Source organism: Furipterus horrens, unplaced genomic scaffold (assembly GCF_987537825.1).
Source record: "Furipterus horrens unplaced genomic scaffold, mFurHor1.1.pri manual_scaffold_5, whole genome shotgun sequence".
Lineage (NCBI taxonomy): Eukaryota > Metazoa > Chordata > Mammalia > Chiroptera > Furipteridae > Furipterus > Furipterus horrens.
Window position 1 is genome coordinate 119496958 of NW_028327175.1, and position 19313 is coordinate 119516270.

General features: G+C 51.7%; 1 protein-coding gene across 2 annotated transcripts in view; it reads right to left on the reverse strand.

Annotated features, from left to right (window-relative positions):
* Positions 1-2905: 2905 nt before the first annotated feature.
* RAB11FIP3 (RAB11 family interacting protein 3) overlaps positions 2906-19313 on the reverse strand; it is a 113496-nt gene continuing 97088 nt past the window's right edge. For both annotated transcript variants that reach the window (XM_090277376.1, XM_090277375.1), the window contains 9 exons: positions 16844-16879; positions 13804-13897; positions 12589-12692; positions 9131-9271; positions 6505-6586; positions 5515-5652; positions 5134-5289; positions 4877-5017; positions 2906-4792 (listed from right to left, as the gene is read on the reverse strand). In XM_090277376.1, coding sequence (XP_090133502.1) covers positions 4679-4792; positions 4877-5017; positions 5134-5289; positions 5515-5652; positions 6505-6586; positions 9131-9271; positions 12589-12692; positions 13804-13897; positions 16844-16879 — 1006 coding nt within the window. In that variant the 3' untranslated portion in view covers positions 2906-4678. The remainder of the gene's footprint in view (positions 4793-4876; positions 5018-5133; positions 5290-5514; positions 5653-6504; positions 6587-9130; positions 9272-12588; positions 12693-13803; positions 13898-16843; positions 16880-19313) is intronic.

Genomic DNA, 19313 nt, shown 5'->3' on the forward strand with positions numbered 1-19313 from the left:
GAGGGCAAATTATTTCTCTTGAGCTTCAGTGTCCTCCTCCTTAAAAGAGGGAAACAACGATCTAATTGAACCATTGGGAGGACGAAATGAGGTACCACCACGGAACGTGTAGTCCAGTGTCTGGCAGGAAGTCCTGAATCCGGGGAAGGGGTGTTACTCGTAGAGGCCTCTGAACAGAACCTGCCCCCCACCCCCCACCCCGTCCGCCAGAAACGAGAGCCTCCTCAGGCTCCGTCTCCCTTTAAGGTCCCTTTCTGCACCGCTGAGGTCACTCAAGCGAACAGTCACAAAACTGGAGCCCCTCTGCCATCTGTTGCGTAGGTGCCCTTGAAGCAGCAGGAGGTGCAGGAAAACTCGTGTGGATAGTTTATCAGATGCAAATGAAGTACAGAGAGCTTGCAGTGGGAAACGAATGCTGAAGGCAGAGCCCCAAGGACTCTGGCACTCAGGGAACACATGGGGAGCCGACCTCAGGAGGACCTACAGGGACAGGGCTCTGTGCTCCTAGGACTTTCCAAGCCCAAGGCAAACCTCTGGTTTACTCTCCAGATGCTGCAGTGTCCCAATGTAGGGGCCTGGGCTTTAGCTGCAGCCAAGACAGAGCTGCTTCCTGAGTGCTCTGAGGTGACAAGCTGCCTGTGGGGCACTGGCATGTGCAGTGACTCAATGCTTCCTTTCCTGCATGAAGGTGACAAGGAGGCTTCTGGCCTGTAGAATCACGTGAAAGGACTGAATCAAAGGCTGATTCCCACAGGTCCCCTTCCCTCCCCATCCCCTTTCCCTGGACACTGCTTGGGGTGGTTGTATCAAGACTGGTGTCCAGAGCCCTCCAACCTCTTAAGAGAAACAGTTGACGTTGAACCTGGTGATCTGAAGGCCCAGGTTCCTGCCAGCTCACTGCAGATTTTTGAGGAGCCAGGCCCTACCTGGGGGTGAGGAGACAGCAGGAGTAAGGAACCAAGGCCTGTTGTCAAGCCCAGTCACCAGAAGAGGGTCTCAGGAGGAGTCTTCAAGACTGTCCCAGGAAGGAGAGTTGTGGCCAGGTACTTCATGGTTGGGGGTGCAGGATCCCCACATGGGAGAGATGCACTCAGGCCTGAGGGGTGCAGGTCTTGACACTGGCCTCACCTGTCCCACTGTGGGCCACTCCATCACACGCTTTGAGGCCTGCCCAGGGAGGCCCTGCTCCTGAACCTGCCCTCAGCCACCTTCTGGAAGAAACTCTCCAGTTAGCCCTCCCTGGGCAGCAGCCAGGCACTGCCCTGTTTCCATTTACCATGAATTTTCATCCTTTGTTCTCCTGCCCCACCCTGTCCCAGTGCTTCCACTTGGGGCTGGAGAACCCTGGAGGGCCAAGGCAGGAATTTCTGCATCGGGGTAACAAGAAGGAAGCAGCTCCCTTCCCCTCCTTCCTGGGCCTGGCCTGATGGTGAAGACCCCTCCCCACTTCCAGCTTCTCCTCCTAGGCAGAGGTGGGCCCTGCAGGTGCCAGAGAGACAGACACAGGGTAGGTGGGAGGGCAGGTGTCTTCTAGCGTCAAAGCAGAGGCACTGGCCTCTTCGTGGGTCAGCCAAGACCCCTCAGTGCAGTCAGGCTGGAGACAGGGCCCTCTAGGGCCCCTGCTGACCTTCTGAACCCACTGTGGCAGTGCTTTGGCGCCCCCCAGTGCTGAGTGGGCCCTCTATGCAGAATTCCACACACCAGGCTCCAGCACAAGGCTGCCCTCCTGGCCAGGACTGGGTCCCATGGGTGGCCTGGTGCAAGTCCAGCAAACTGACTTGATAATGAGAGGGTGTTGACCATTTCCCTGAGAGCGGTCTGGGGAGCTACACCTTCTGAGCACTGGGAACGCAGGTGGGGACCAAGCCAGGTAGATGTGCAGGGACAAGGACTCCACATTCTCTTGCCGTCCCCCTGCCCCAGCTGGAGCTCTGGTGGAAGCTGGGCTCCGGACATAACCCCACCCTCCAGGTTTCTTCCTTAGTGCCACTCCACACAATGTCCAGGGCCCCAAGGCCTCACCCTGGGGACCCCTGGAGTCCTTCTGCTATACCTCTAACTGATGAAGCCTGGGGCCCTGCTTGCTGCAGGCCAGGCTGTGCCCGCCTATCACCATCCTCAGATTATCAACCCCCTTCTCTGCTAGCTGGCTGGTTGTGGTTCTTGGCCTCCGTGAACCTTAAGTTTCTCCACTTGTGTCTGGCATGCAGGTACTCAATGTGAGGGGTGGGGGTAGATGCAGTTTGGCACCCCTGTGGACACCTGGGCTGGGGAGTCCATTTGGGGACTTTTAGCTAACAACCCCCCTTCAAGTCAAATTTCGTCACTTAACTTTAGTTACCTTGGTGGTGTCTGTGACTATGGTGGCAGCTTCCCAGCCCACCTCCCCACCTTTTGTCCCTCCCTTTGAGCCCAATTCTGTGGGGGTCTCGGCCTTTTCTGTGCCTTCAGGTTGGGTACTCTGCATAGCCTCACCTGGGGCCCATCTCTTCATCCCTGATTACATGTTCCATGGGAACAGCTTGTTCATGAACCCAAGACTTGCAATGCTCTCCCTTCCTCAGCCCAGTTGGCCCTTGGTGCCATGTTGGCAGCTGGGCTGCAGTCAGGGGCCAGGTCCTACCATGATCTCACAGCCTCTGGAGTCCATCATGTGGCCCTGCCCCAGGAGTGCCTTTGCACCAGCTCTGCTGGGGGACCAGTCTACAGGTGCCATCCCAGGGCCTCTGGGAGATTTAGTGAGGCCGGGGAGGCCAGGAGGGGCTGGCTTGACTAAGTGGTCTCCTGCTGTCTGAGTTCAGATGACATGTGGCTCCCAATACCCCAAACACCCTCAAGGAGTGCTGAGCCAGGCCCATGACACCCCCACCCCATCCCTTGACCCCCATAGAGGAAGAAGCCAAGCTGTGTGTGTAGCAACAGCTTTAATCTGTGATGACATTGTTGTTCTGGCCTTGCCCTTCCACATCCAGGCTGCTGTCACTCTGCCTGGAAGAGTCTTTCTTGGGAGGATGAAAGCAGGGTCAGTGTGCAAGTCAGTGCCTGGGTGTTTGTGTGAGACATCTCTCGGCAATTTGTATTTACAGTTACAGTACTGCCGAGTGATAGACACACAGAGCCCCAAGGCTGTGTCAGCAGGGTGAGGCTGGGTGCAGAAAGCAGAGTTCCTGTATTTATTATCATACATACATACATACATATATATATATATATATTTCATGTGTATACACATAGTTTTCTCTCTTGGAAGTATTAAAAAAATTGATCAACCTTCAATCTATAAAAAATACCTACTCTACAGGATAGAAAAATCTCTCATCTAAGTTTACATTGATTTACACCCAAGGCTTTCCCCAAAATATACAATACGAGGCAACATCTTAAGTCTTAGTGTAGAAGGTGGACCACGTGGAGGATGGAAGGATGAAGGGCAACACACATGCTTACACACACACATACACATGCATACACCTCACATACGCACTTGCACACAGTAGGGGCCAGTTTGTGTGTGGGATCTTGGCCCACCTGGGAGCACTTGGAGGCTTGTGGCCAGTGCTCGGGCTCAGGAGGGCAGCAAGCCCAGCATCCCTGTGGGGGTGACGTCGCTGCTCCTGGTAGTGCAGGTTCCAGGCAGTGGCAGAGTACAGCTGGGTAAGGGTTTCCTAAAAGGAACCTCCAAGCTGCTGGGAAGGCCCTGTTATCTGCTCTTGGTTTGTCTGCTTAGAGAGCCTGCCTTGCCCAGTCTCCTCCTGCAGAATGCACCTGGGGAAGAATGATGACTTCTAATGACTTTAGATTCCTGGAGGAAACACTGGACTCTGGCCTGGGAAAGTGCGATGTTACCGGAGCCAGCCAAGATCTGCACAGGGAGGTGGGTAATTCAGGAGGCCAGGAAAACCACACCCATGGGGAGGCAGCACCTTGCCATGGCCCTGCCTGTACCCCAGGAGTCAGAGAAGGCTGGCAATGTCCACCCCATCCTGATAGTACTCTCCAGCCCCCACAGGAGGATCAGAGGCCCCAAAGGTTATTGTAGCGGGGGTGCGACTGTGGGAAGAGCTGCATGACCAGAGGCCCTTGGGCCTGAAGCTGTACTGAGATGCCCCTTCTGGCTGGGTGGTGGCCTGAGCAGCTCAGGGAGAAAGTCCCAGAAAAGCTTGGGGGGAGGGGGGCCCTGCTGGTCAGACACTAACTTCCAACAGCCTCGCTGCCTGTCTTTCACCTACCACATTTAGTGCAAGGGTCCCGGGGCCTCTAGATTATCCAGGACTGGGTGAGACTTGGATGGCACCGGGTCAGGGTGTCTGTGAGGACATAAGTGGCTGCAACCCAGATGAGGACCCAATTCCTTCCTTTCTTCTCTGACAGAGCAGGACTGCAGGAAGGTCTGCTATGTGGGAGGGACTCATCCAAGCCTGAGACACTGTCCCCACATCTCTGCAAAGAAGAGGCGGCCAGAGTTGAGAGCAGGCCCAATCCTGCCTGCACCTGCTGTGGGTTCTAATCACCAGGCTTCCCTTTCCTTCTCCCTCTTCCACCATCCTATGTGCCCCAGCTCAGCTGTGTGCTCTGGGCTCGTGGACGTGGGACCTGCTATTCTTGGCCCATGTGTGCCGTGGCCATCTCTGGGGTGTTGGTGGAGTCTGGAATCACCCTGCGCTGGGCTTGCCTGCCTCTACTTGACCTCCAGAATGGATGGGTTGGTCTCCATGATGGCCACGATGATCCTGTCGATGTAATCCTGCAGGCGGAAGTTGATCTCTTCCTGCTTCTGAATCGCTTCCATGAGCTGTGGGAAAAGTAAGGGGTAGGCCCTGGGCACACAGACTGTGGGCACCTTAGAGTCCCAGGCCTAGGGCAGTGGGTACGTTACCTCATCACGGGAAACTGAGCTGATCTCTGCGGCCAGGGACTCAGAGAAGGATGTGGAGAAGAGGTTCTTGGCGCCCTGGATGCTCAGGTTTATGATCTGCCCATTGAGCTCATCGTTCTGCTCCTTCAGGTTACGGTTATCCTGGGGTGGGCAGCAAAACAGCATCATTCCTGGTCTGTGACTCCCCATGCACCCCTCTCCCCATGCCGGCTGCCATGAGGCTTCTTCGGGGCAAGAGGGTGTCTGCCCAGCTGTACCTGCTTCAGCCTGCGAACCTCCTGCTCCAGCTCGCTCTCCCGGGTGCGGCTATTGTACTCCTGCAGGCCTGCACTGTTGCTCCGGCCCCTTCTCTGCTCCGCCTCTAGCTTGAAGAGCTGCAGGTGCTCCAGCTGCTTGCGCAGGTCCTCAATTAGCTGTGTGAACAGCAGGGTGAGCAGCATCAGTCCAGTCCCTGGCTTCAGAACCTCTGCTTGGTCTGAACACTATTTCAGAGGAGGATGACAATGCGACACGTCCCAAACGCACTGAGCACCTCTGCCCAGCATGCCAGTTAAAAGCAGTGGGTCCCCAGTTAGATAGGCCCTATGGATTCTGGGAGCTCGCTGAGTGACAGCCAGGGCCTCCAGGCTTGTGCTCACCTCCTGGGTTGCCTCCTTGTCCTTCTGAAATTGGTGCCTCTCGTGACTCAGCCTGTCTCCTAGCTTCCTCCTGTTTTCCTGCTCATCACTGAGCTGCAGCGACAACTCTTCAATCTCATCCAGCAGCTTCTGCTTCTCCTGCAAAGTGAAACACTTGCCATGGACACACCTCACCTGCCACCCCATGCACATGGCTTTCCTCAGCTGCAAGTGTCCTGAGAGTATCAGTTCACTGATGCCCACGGGGCTGCACCTGAGCTTTCCTGTGAAGCTGACGTGCACACACACAGGCGTGCTCTCTCAGGTCCTGTACCCACTATGAGTGCAGTGCACATGGAAGGAGGGCCTGGGGCGCTCGTGGTGGAGGGCGCCTCCTCCTACCAGTACTGTTTCTAGAGGAAGGCAAGAGAAGGACCTGACCCATGGACACTCAGCAGGAGTTGCTCACAGCAGCCAGAGCCCAGGTGGTCTCCGACTTGCTCAGGATTCAGAGCTTCCCAGGAGACACGCGGCAGAAAGCAGAGGATGGGGGAGGAGAAGCCTCTCAGTGCATCTTTGCAGATTGAGGCTGGAGGGGTCCACCTGAAGTCGGCCCCTCAAGGACATGATCCTTGGGTTCAGATCACAGGTCAATCTAAGTGTGAACCTCTGGGCCCAAGGATCCCACATCTGTGGGAAAGTTGGGAAGGCTTCAGCATCTTCCAGCAAAAGGATGGTGGCCCAAGCTGAGCTTGTTCCCTCACACACAGGCATGGTAGGGCTGAGCAGCATCAGCCTGCTCTTTGGAGCAGCACAGTCCCTGGCCTGCGGTGCACCCCTTGGTTGGCCATACCCCTGCAGACTTACTAGCTGGCCATGTGATTGCTCTGCTTTGGAGAACCTATCTCAGCATATCCTGATCCCTCAACATGCGTCAGGCCCAGAGGGTGTGGAAAAGCACACAGGCCAGCCTGACTGATCTTGGCTTAGTGTTCCTAGCTGGCAGCTTACCTCCTCCAGGCGTTCAATGTTGGCCTTTAGACAGGGCGTGCAGGATCTCAGCTCGCTGTTCTCCTCATCCAGTTGCTGCAGCCTGGGACATAGAATGAGGCTGGGACCTGCTCCCTAGGTATGCGTCTCCTCGGGCATTCTTGGAAACCTCGTAGGAGCTGCCCAGAGATCCATAGAGGCTACCCCCCAATGCCTATGGCCCAGCCCTTACACACATGAGTGCCCTGGGCCAAAACTTTTCATAGGCCAGGATGACTGTTAAATACACTTGGGTTTGGGGATAATTTCAGGTTTACAGAGCAGTTGCAGACACAGTGCAGAGTCCCTGTGGACCTCAGACCCTTTCAGCTTCCCCTGGAAGCATCTACTCATCACTGTAGCAGGTTCATCACAGCCCACACACCCACATCGGGATGCTCTGATCACCAAGCCGTGGATGCGATTCAGCTTTTCCACAAGTGCCTTTCTCTGTCCAGGATCCCTTCCAAGACCACATTGCACTTAGCCATCTCCTTTGTCCCCTAGGGTCTGGGGCAGTCTCCCAGATTTTCCTGGCTTTTCATGACTTTGACAGTTCTGAGAAGTTTTGATAAGGTATTTAGTAGAATGTCCCTCAAATTGGGTCTTCCTGCTGTTTTCTTGTGATTAGATAGCTTATGATTTGGGGAAGAATCTGACAGAAGTGAATTGCCCTCTTCTCACATGAGATTGGGGTGCCAGAGTCCACATGACTCATCATGGGTGATATTGACCTGGATCACCTGGTAAAGGTGTGTCTGCCAGATGTCTTGTCTGTCATGTTCTACATTTCCCATCTATTCTCTGTATCTGGAAGCCAGTCACCAAGTCCAGTCCATGCTCCAGAGAAAGGGAGGACTCAGTGCTCCTCCCCAGAAAGGGGTATATCCATGTATTGTATTTGGAATTCTTCTGTGAGGAAGGTTTGTGTCTTCTTCCCATTCACCAACCATCACATTTAGTTACACTCTGGTTGTGGTTCAACAGTATCATTATTAGTGTGTTGCTCAAATTGTCCCACCTCTGACCTTCAGTTGGCTTATGTCCCTGATACATGTACCTATCACTGTGTGTGAATGCTTTTGTTTGACCACTTTCCTACTTTCTGGTACTACAAATGCTCCAGGCTCCACTGTCTACCCTGGCCCAGCCGTAGACTCAGCCTTTTCTCCAAGGAGCCTTCGTTCCCTCCTGTAGTCCAGTTATCCTCACCACCCTGTTAATCTGCAGTCCCCCTTCCTGTATACCATCATGGTCTAAGGCCATGATGGGGAGATCCCTGTGCTGGGCTGACCTCAGGGTGCTGACCTAGGGCTTCAGGGACCTCTGCGGGCCTGGGAAGCCCCCCAAGAACCACAGGTCTCCCTGTCCCCTACCACACTCCCAGGGAGCTGAAGGAGGCCGATAGGGTCCAGGCCACAGAGCCACTGACCCAGGGTGCACAGGGCAGGCAGGTTTGGTCAGAAAGAGTGAGTCCTGCCTTGCTCCCATAAGGTTGCATGAAACTGTCTACCGCGTGTCCCTCCAGGCTGCTATAGAGCAGGACAACCAGCTGTGTAGGAGAGACACGAGAGGCAAGATGGCCTTGCTTCTCAGTACCCACAGCCCCAGTGAAGAGGGCCCAAAGGAGAGGCTACCAGCATGCACGGATGTGAAATTGCTTTGAGACCACTAAACTGCACTGTCCTAGCTGCCTAGACCTGGCTGTCTTAGGTGGTGGCACCCACCATGTCTGCATGTAAAGAGGCTTCCCTGCCCAGAGTGACCCTGGCACAGCTCTGCATGTAGCCCGTTCCCGTCATCCCACCTTTGGAAATGCCTAGGAGCTCTTCTTATATAAAATCAAAGGGTCTCTTCTCAGCTTTAAGAGCTAGAGAGGAGCACAAGCTAAAGACTGTAGAATCCTTTCATGAATATTTAAAAGTACTATATTTTGTGTTCTAAAAGTGGTACAGACTCAGTTAAAAAATTTTCTATGAAATACCCCTCACCCTCACTACCCACTCAGGGGAGGTGCTCTGGGAGTGAGCACTAAGATGACCTTTTCCACCATTCCTCTGTGAATGGACATTTAAATTATCCATGGATTTGTTTTTATAAACAGAGTTTTAAGAGAAACACCACTCACACGTTAATTATGAGTGCATGCCATTTGCCTCCAGCTGAGTGCCCAGGTGTGGCATGGCCGTCTCCGGGAGCCAGGACTGCTACACCTCCTATGCCTCCAAGGTTTTCCATACAGTGTGCTCATCCCTTTCTCTGTTCCCTCTTTTCCTGACTTACGTAAGGCTTTTGCCTCCAGAGAAACATAAAGGTAATTTATCAAGTTGCCTTAAAAAAAAAGATGGATATTTTCACTGAGGTAACATCCACTAGAGAGATTTAGAGAAACTGATACCCATGTAGAGTCAGTCTTTAAATTCAGATATTTTATGGCCTTTCGTAGAATTTTAGTTTTCTTCACATAGGGTTTCCACTTTTTCTAAAATAAAATTAGTTCCTAGACACTGTGCCTTCCTGGAGTGGGGGTGGGGTTGTTCATGAAAGCGTCCACTGCATTTCTGTTTCCTCACTGACTGCTCTGGAGAGTCATGGTGGCCTTGCCTACCTGGCCTGCAGGTTCTCAATCTCAATGCTCTTCTCTCTCTCCATCTTGCATAAGAGCTCCTTCTGCTTCCGTGTCTCTTCCAGGACCATCTCACAAGCTCTCAGCTCCTGCTCCTTCAACTGCTCCTCAAGGGCATTGGCTCTGTGAAGGCCAAGGGAGGAGGTGAGAGACTTGCTGCCCTTCCACCAAGGGCTAGGTGCTGCATCAGGACCCGGAGAGAGCTGCCCTACCTGGAGGAGGGACAGGAAGGCTGTGAGACTTCCCACCCACAGCTCTGCTTACGGGCAGTTCTGAAGGAGGAGGTGCCCCCCCCCCGTCTCTGCTCCCTCCACTGTGGGCGGTAGTGTGTGGATGGGAGACCCTCTGATGGGCACAAGCCCATGAGCACTCCCGAGGTACCCTGCACTGACATTCCAGGTCCTGGTATACAAACCAGCCCCACCAGTTCACCCACAGCAGAGATAAAAGCAGGTGCCAACAAGAGCACAGAGACAAAGGAAATATTCTCGCGGGGGCCCTGACCCTGGCCCCTTCCCAGACCACTGTGCCCACCCACAGGAGGCAGGAACTGACCACGGCAAAGAAAAGGGCTCCTGTACCCTGTTCATGCAGGGTGCAGAGCCCATAAGCTGTCCCTGCACACAGGGCTCCTCATTCACTTCTTGGTGCCTCACACCTAAGAGTGAATGGATGGCCAAAGATCACCAGCTACCACAGGAAAGCTTTAAACACAGAATGGCCAAAGCAAACAAAAAAAGGACCTCAAAGAAAATGTATATCATGCAGGAAACAGAAGGAAAAGCCCTGTAACTGACAGAGAGTTAAGATACCATACCCACAAAATGATGTCCCAGAAGGAACAGATGACAAAAAGTAACTTAGAAATTAAAAATGAGAAATATTTTAAATTCACTAGAAGAGTTGAAGAAGAAAAGCAAGGGTATTACAGGGAAAATTTTTTTAAATGGGGCCCTGACTGGTGTGGCTCAGTGGGTTGGGCGTTGTCCTGCAAAAGGTCACCAAAAGATCACCAGTTTGATTCCTGATCCAGGCACATGCCTAGGTTGCAGGCCTGGCCCCCAGTTGGGGCGTGCAAGAGGCATCCAATCGATGTTTCTCCCGCACATCAATACTTCTCTCCCCCTCTCCCTCCCTTCCCCTCTCTTTAAAAATAAATATGTAACAAAAAACAAAGAGAATAGGAAAGTCAAGAAAATCAGAGGAAAGGTCTAAGATTTGATGAACAGAAGTTCAGCTAGATAAGAAAATCAAAGACACTGTATGAAGAAATAATTCTAGAAATCTTCCTGAAGCTGAGGAGCACACTTTCCAGATTTAAAGGTTGAAAACCACGTGTCCAACACAGGAAACAGCAGGAAGCCCTCACATGTCAAGGATGAGAACAGGGCGGCACAGCGGGGTCACAGAGCACAGCGTGGGATTGGGGCAGTAGAGCCAGGGAGTTTGCAGGGCACCTACTTGCAAGCAGGGTGAAACAGTCTCAGACATGCAAGATCTTAAACAACCTGTTCCTATGCACTCCTTCCCAGGCAACAGTGGGGAATATTCTCCTCAGAATATGAGTGAAAAAACAAAAGAAACTGGGATCCAGAAAAAAAAAATTGAGTACAGAGGAAGCATGTGGAATTCCTGGGATGGTGGTGGAGTAGGAGAGATGGGCAGCAGGGCTGGTGTGGGCCAGCAACGTCACACACGTGGAACACCAGAAACTGTAGCAGAAGCATGTTGGTTGGGAGAATTGGGGCCAACACCAGAAGGAACATCCACAGGACTAGGATGTGGCTGACCCTGGGACGAGATGAGGCACGGAACACGGACTTTGCACTACATATGTGGATAGTTGGTAAGTGCCCATCAGATTAGACTAGACTAATTTCACCAGTCAGCTTAAAAAAAGACTTTTGACCTACCCAGACTTCCCTGAACAAGGACAGAGAGGGAGTAGCAAACATCTCTGGAGATGAGGCATATACTTAGTGCAGCACTGGAACCTAAGCCCCTCCCCAAATGAGGCAGACCTCACCCTGGCTCTGCAGCAGGGCCTGGGGCAGGCCCTTCCCTGAGAAACCCCAGAGCAGGGCCTCAACTGCACAAGAGAACTTGTTTTAACCTCATAAAGTGTCAGTAGCTTCCAGGATGAAAACATCAGGACACGAGCCAAGCATAACCCTGGAGCATATGATGTGAATGTCATGAGAGTGCGTGCGGGCCTGTATCCCATGCTGTTCAGAGTGCTCAGAGTCCACTTGTTCAGGTCATGGGTGTGGAAACTGAGGCTTTGAGGACAGGGCTCCTCTGGCCTGAGGTCATGGAGTATGTGGCAGAGCCGGGTTTTGGTTCCAGCAGCCTGGTGTGGGCAGGCTGCTTCTCCCGTGGAGATCCCACACACACCATGCTTCCTGCCTCTCAGGCCCCTTGAGATTCCCCAGTGCCTCGCCCCCACAGCACCATATGTACTCAGGTAGCACAGCCAGGCAGCTGCCGCTTCTGGGCCAAGCTCTTGTGCTCTGCACAAGAAGCACATTGCTGCAAACAGCATGAGGATACATTGAATTACAGGTTTCAAAACACTAAAATTCACACTCTATTCTATAAAAAAACCCACAAAACAGGGAAGAAGTAGCCCCCATCCCCTCCATGCAAACACAGTAGTTACTCCTTACTTCATATGCCTGTTATTTCTTCCTGAGTGCTCTCTCAGTTAGACTCGGACTGCACATTCTGCTGTGTAACCAGTGGTTCCCACCCGTTTCTTGTTTCTGTAGCTAAGCACCTGAGAGAACCTGCATGCCCCAGGGACGGGTCATGCTCCCACTGCAGGGGATTCTGTAGGCACTGGCCCCTGCTCACGAAGCTCCTACTTGCTATCTGAGGCCCTGGGCAATCACCTAAACTCCCTGAGCCTTGGTTTCCTCATCTGTTAAATGATGACAGTATCTGCCTCACTGGGACCATAAAGATGAAACCACGTGATGTGAGAAAAGTGAGCAAAGCACAGCAACTGTGACGGCCAGGGGCCTCGTGTCCAGGAACAAAGGCCTGTGGTCAGCACTACTTCCTCTGGATGGGTTCTCAGAAGCGGGGACACAAGCCAGAGGCCTCACGTTAGAATCCCAGCACACATCCTGTCCCCACGTAGCTTTTGCCACCCCTGAGGTCAGGCTGCCCTCCCCACCAGGCACCTGCAGGCGGTGTGAGTGCTGGCCTCAGCTGCTCCTGAGTGAGGGGTGAGGTGGTGCCCTCTCCCAGCTCTTGCCTCTGAGGCCCTAAATGGGCTGGGGACAGTACTAAGTTGGAGCCATGCTTAAAAGGCTGCCTCACCATCCCCTGGGCTGGCTCCCAGCTGCAGGACAGAGGGCAGCTCCAGGAGAAAGCCAGCCCCTGTGCAGCAGCCACGCTCCTGCTTTGTGAGGCGAAGAGAACGGTGCCATGCTCACCTGTGCACCAGTTGGAGGTTTTCCTGCCTCAGCCGGCTGTGCTGCTCCCCGTTGGCAGCAGTGTCCTTCTCCAGCTCTGACACCCGCTTCTCCAAGAAGACAACCTTGGGAGCAAGACAGTGTTCACTCAGCTGGAATCTGGTCACCTTGTTCATGGAGACCATTCCCATAAAGGAGGCAATGTGGCCCCCACAGGTGTCAGTATAAACGGGAGCACTCCATGGCCTCAAAACCGCAAATGCAGATGTCAGCAGGGGGCTGGGGCGACCTGAGTTACCCTGACAGCACCTTTGTGGTGACTCTGTGATGGTGTGTGGGGTGGCCAGGCTCTGGCTCCCCAGAAGCAGGGGCACCTGCTCTCTGCCAGACCCAACTCACAGAAGCAGCACATGCTGGGGAAGGACAGAAAGGCCCTGGGGTTTGATCCCTCCCTCCTCAGGGTGCTCACTGACTACATGGGAGACAGACACCTACAAAGGTGGTGGTGGGGTGAAGGCCTTCAGAGCCAGAGAAGGCTCCACAGAGCAGGTGCTGGAGGTGCTGTAAAGCAGAAGTGAGGCGAGACAGGAGGAGGTGAAAAGGGACAGGATGGGGTGGGGGTGGGGGGGACAGGAAGAGGTGAGGGGTTCGTCTGCCATCCTCCTCCTCCTCCCTTCTTTCTGGAGCTGGTCCTTGAGAAGTCTGGGGCCATTACCACAGACAGCTGTCTGGCTTGGCCCCACATGACCCAATTACCAGGCTTCTCCTTCGGAAGAGCCCATTCCACACAATGTTTGGTTGTGCCATCACTGTAGGCCAAGTGCCCTCCTCCCCCAAACCTCCAGTGCCCCCTGATCCTGCCTCCATGGGCCCTGGTGAGCTGAGTCTGCGTTGTCAGTGCATGCTGAGCTGAGCACCTACAAATACAGGCTGAGAGCCACTGGCGCTCGCTATTCTGTTCCCATCCTCTCAGTTCCTTCTTCCATGCACGTGAAATGCTAGAGAATGGCAGGGCTGGCAGAGGATGTAATTAGGCCTTGCAGTGCTATCACCACCTCCTGCTGTGCTCTATCTGCTTGCCAGGATGAGGCCAGGCACTCCAAGTGCACCTCACCCAACACACCCCACGGTGCCGAACGTGGGCCCTCAGCTGAAGGCCACAGCACCCAGCACAAGTCCTGAGGCCGGGCCTTGCTGTTTACACATGGTCCTCTAGCCCCGCCGTCCAGGGCCTACCTTGTCTGCAATGTCCTCTTCCATGCCCTCCATGGGGTCTGCGGGAGGGTCCTGCAGGGCCTCCATGGTCAGGGCCCCTGACTGGTGCAGGTGCCTGTGAAGAAGAAACAATAGCCCAGTCCAGAGAAGGTCCTTCAACAGAACAATGAGAGAAAAGATGGGAGATCCAAGTTCTTCCAACATGAGCATTTCCAGGTCAGTGTGAAAAGCAAAACCTAGTAGCCTACGGCCCAGATTGTCAGAGCAGGACACTATTACCCAGGGGCTGGAGCACACTGGCTGCACTGTGTTCTCAGAGTCCTTCTGCTGGTCTTTGGGGCCTACGAAGCCCAGCCTCCTTCCCCACCAGCTGATGGGGAGAGGGTACTTTGTACTTGGATAATAAAACATGATGCCGTTCCTCGCTGTGATATGACATAATCTCATTTTCCACTGCAGGCCTATCAAATATTAATTCGGGATCATGACTTCTGCACACAACATCACCTAACTACATGCATCCTGACATTTGATTTTTCAAATGTACTGCTAATAGCAGGGACAGTGAGAGACCAGAGGCATCTCTCTCAGTGGACATAGGTCTCCAGCCATGTGGGCCACATTGGGTGGCATGCAGCCTAGGGCATAAGTGAGCATTAGCCTGACTATTCTGTGAAAACCCCTGGGTTCCACAACTTTGGAGCTCCTTCCTTCACTCCTCAGCTATTGGCACCTTAACAGGTTGGGCCCTCGACAACTCTAGGGCCTAGAGTTGCTCAGAGTTCCAGACATGGGAGGCTGAGAGCAGATGACTCAGCTAGATTTTTACCTTCCTTAATTTCACCAGCTGTAGCTTATTTGGGGGAAGATATGAAAGTAAGACAGAAAGTAATGTTAAAACTGGAATAAAGTATGGTGTGGATGTTTTTCTGAAAGGGGTGATGTGAGAAAACAAGTGGAGAAGGCGGATTGATAACATTCACCGACACTTCCTCTGGATCCTAAGACCTTAAGATAATAGAAAAAAGTTAACAAAAACAAAATGTTTACATTCCCAAGAGGAAGTGGAACCAGGAAAGAGATGTCCAGGGCACTGGGCACTAGAGAGCAGAGGTAGGAGGACCAGAGCGAGCCACTGAGACACTGCAAGCTGGCCTGTTTCCTCTGGAGAGCCCAGGAAGGACTGGCCCCTGAGAATGGGGCAGCAGGGGTGAGCACAGAGTGTGGGAGCGGTGGTATCCACCACACCCTTGAAAAGAAGGACTCTCCTAGACCAGGAGGAGCCCTGCACTCAGGACACAGGGCCTACAAATGGAATGCAACCACAGTCTACAAACAAAATGGTGGGCCCCGCATAGTACCCCAAACGCTGGCAGCCACGCAGGACTCCATATTAGGAGAATCGGTGGGCCTGGCTGGAGAAAAGACCTGCTGACACAGGGGCCTGTCCACAATACACATTAGCCAGAGGCCACCTACTAGCTGTGAACAACCACTTCAATACACACAGAGAGTATACCCCCAGTTGTTTGAAAGAGACCTCTACCACGAAGGACAGAGGCAGATGAGAACTCAGGTAAGAGATGGGAAGAGATGGTGGTGCATGCGTCACAGGAGCCAGAGCCAGAGCAGAGCCCTGGGGCAGCAAGGATGAAGGCATGAGGGGCCACGAGCAGGAATCCCAGGAGCAAGAAGTGGAATAGAAGATACTGTCAAAAACACAGGCAGACAAAGGTCTCCAGAACTAAGGCACAGAAGATTGAAACAGCACATTTTTCATTCGATCCAGCACAGTTAATGGGAGTAGGAACTCACAAGACCCATCATAAAATTTCTTAACTACCGGGAAAAAGAAAATATCTTATAAGCTTCTAGAGAGGGAAAATGGTCACAAAGGAAAATTAGAAGTGTTAGACCTCTCAGTAGCAGCCCTTGTATTAGAAAATAATGAGCAATGAGTGCAAAAACTCTAAAGGAAAATTATTTACAACTAAGATTTCTATACCAAGCTAAACTACAAGAGTAAAATACCTAGCAAGGTCTCAAAAATTTATCTCCTGGGCATCTCTTTTTTTCAGCAAGTTAAAGGATTTGTGCTGGACAAAAAATGGAGATTAAAAAACAGGAAGACAGAGTGTCAGGGAATAGAGGGCCCAACACCTGGAACAAATTATCTGGATCGCACAATGTTTTTTTGTTTTTTTTTTTTTGGGGGGGGGGGACAGCAGGACCACCACCATGAAGACTGCACACACCTGTGCAAAGGGAAGATGCTCTGGGAGGAAATGTCCAGATAGGCATAGGGCTGCCTCATGGCCCTCTTAGAGCACTGTGCAGAGGGGGCAAAAGCAGCACAGAAGATGAAGCAAATAAAAACATGAAGATAATCACTGACTCTAGCAGAAGCAAAGACTTGTCTTAAAAAGGAAATACAGTAAAAGTTACATGGCTTCTTCCTGTGGAGAACACTGGTATCTTACAAACCCCGTGACAATTATTTTTAGAACTAACATATCGGGAGAGGATAAATGTATGTGCTGTCATCTTTTACCGTAGGGCCCAATAAGTAGTATCCAAAACTGAAAAATGAAGAAATGGTCACAAAAGCATGTTTTTTAGAAACCCAGAGTTAGGTGCATCTTCCTCTTCTAACCTTGGGGAACCAGCAGGGGTAGGAAGGGCACAGACTTTGAAGGAGGCAGATCCAGACCCAGGCTCCACCACATCCTGACCCTGTGAGATCAGGGGCCTCATGGACTCTACCAGTGAGTTAACCTACAGCGGTCGTGTGGGGATATGGGCCCCCTTCTGGCTCTTGTGGAGAATATCAATAAAATAGGAGGGATATTAAAAACCCTCAACATCAACTTCCTAGTCACAAACTCAGGTCCTCATCCACAGCTTTGAAAATTCTTTTCACAACTTGTCCCCTCAAATTACTTTGAATCCCAAACCATGGGAAGCAACTTACAAAAGTTTTAAAAAATAACTTGTTTTTTTAAAGAGCTATGATGACTGATACATTTCAGAAGAACTCAGTAAATTGCCAGCGGTTTCCTACCTTGCCACCTTCTTGCTGGAGAGCCGCTTCGTTGGACTGCAAAATCAAAACAAACAGGAAAATCGTGTCAGAGAACACACGGGGAGGAAACAGGAAATTCAGCCTGAAGAGATATGGGGATGGGGGTGCATCCACAGGCATGCAAGCACCCTGCTCGCGAGGACAGCTCCATGCACAGAAGGACCCACTCAGCAGAACATTCAGGGACATGGGAACAATCTCAAGGGCTTGTCAAGGACTCAGCAAGTCACATTATTCCAACCCCTAAAGAAATTTCCGATAAAGCCACTATCAAATCTCCATTCAGAGGTTGACCCCAGTGCCTGGCCCCTCCAGCTGGTTGCACTGGGTTCAAGCCATTGGCCAGTGCCATATCCCAAATGAGGGTCAAAATTAAAGACAAATTACCCTCCAATGGTTGGCCCCCACATGAAACATGACACACAGGCATGTGTGGAACAGCCAAGTGTTGTCATCCATTTTAACTTAGGCACTAATACCTCACACTCCAAAACCCCACCTGGGCAGCTTCCCCAGCGCCAGTGCCCAGCAGCACCCAGTACCCAGAAGCTTCCCCTGACACATCCTCCGGCAGTTTTATAGCAAAGCACTTCTGGTGAGACCTCTCCCAGTGAACAGCTTTCCTGACAGCCAGAGAGCAGACTTCTAGCAAATTCTAGAAGGCAGATTCTCAGCAAGTCATGTCTCTACCCCCCTTGCCATGCCTCCCACCTCCTGGGAGGCACCACAGTGACATATCTGCCACCCAGTCTGCCATGGCCACACCCTCTGAAGCAGAGTTGGATCTCAGCCCTGGGTGGGCTGGCTGCTCCCTATGAATATTTGATATTTGTCCATTCTTCCATGTTCTCTCTACTCTTACTAGCTGAACCTCTGTTATAGTTAGTCACTCTTTAATTATACTTAACCCTGTTCAAATCACTGTGTGGCTCCCTCTCCTGATTAGACCCTGAATGATAATGTATATTTTAACACAAATCTAATTTCTTCCTAATATTACCGAGACTCCCTGAAACGAATAAGCTAGGACAAACTTACTGTTCAGTCTTCCTAGCCAACCTTTCAGGGCGATATAATTTGAAAATATATCTCTGGGTAAAGCAAACTTCTACAAAATTTTCTACAAAACAAATTGTTTTCATAGAGGTTCCCTGGTACCTGGAAAATATGATAGCTATCAGCATCTTCTGAGGCTCATTGAGTAGAAATTATACCTGATGTCAAAGCTTCCAGATATAGTTAGGACTAAATCACCTTTTATCTTCCACAAACCATGACCAAATATATTTATTCTGAGGTAATTCCATGGAAACCAACAGGCAAGATTCAGATCTCTTCAACTGAGTGTTTAGGGGTATATTTCCTGACTGACAGTTGTGTCCTTATTTTATCATAATAAGTTTAATGATATATTAAGTAACTTTGGTTGTCTTTCTTAGGGAACAGGTGGCTGAAACTGAAGGTGAGATCCCAATGGACCTGCTGGCTGTACTTAGCCATGTCTCAGTCTGTTATCTTCCCCACAAAGCCTAACAGAGGTGACCATGGCAGTCCGAGAACAGATTTTCCATATGGGAAAAGACCATTTCTATGTCAAAAATCTTCAGAGAACGAGAGGTGCATACCTGTACTGGAGCCCACTTAGCAGGAAGGCAAGTCTTCATGTGGAAAGAATAAATGACCCCTCACCAAAGCACCCAAGTAAATATACATAAGAGGTGAAACTGGTTCTCCCTGAAAAGGAGGCCAGCGATGGCCTGGGCTGATGTGGCTCAGTGGATTGAGAACTGGCCTGTGAACTGAAAGGTCACCAGTTTGATTCCCAGTCAGGGCACATGCCTGGGTTGTGGGCCAGGTCCCCAGTCGGGGGTGTGCGAGAGGTAACCAATTGATGTACCTCTCGCTCATTGTTTCTCTCCTTCTCTTTCTCCCTCCCTTCCCTTCTCTGTAAAAGTAAATAAATAAAATCAATTGTAAAAAAAAAAAAAAAAAAGAGGCCAGTGGATCTTTGGAATCACCAGATACCACATTTTCTTGAGTCTCTCTGGAAGGCCTCCCGGTCAGAAAGCACTAGTGCTGCCGGGACCCCACAAGGCTCTCCTACTTTGAAGCTGCTGATGGGCCACAAATGTTGAGGTCCTGTCATGTCCTCTTCACCTAACTGGGCATTTGCTAGACTACAGCCTGTGTTGTGAGCGTTGCACAGAACCTAAGAAAAAGAGTCGAAGACATTATTAAGTGGTCCCTGACCGGTGTGGCTCAGTGGTTTGGGCATCGTCCTGTAAACCAAAGGGTTGCCAGTTTGACTCCTGGTCAGGGCATATGCCTGAGGTGCAGGTTTGGTCCCGGTTGGGGGTGTGCAAGAGGCGACAGACAGATGTTTCTCTTGCTTATCAATGTATCTCTCCCTCTCTTTCTCCCTCCATTCCCCTCTCTCTAAAAATAAACA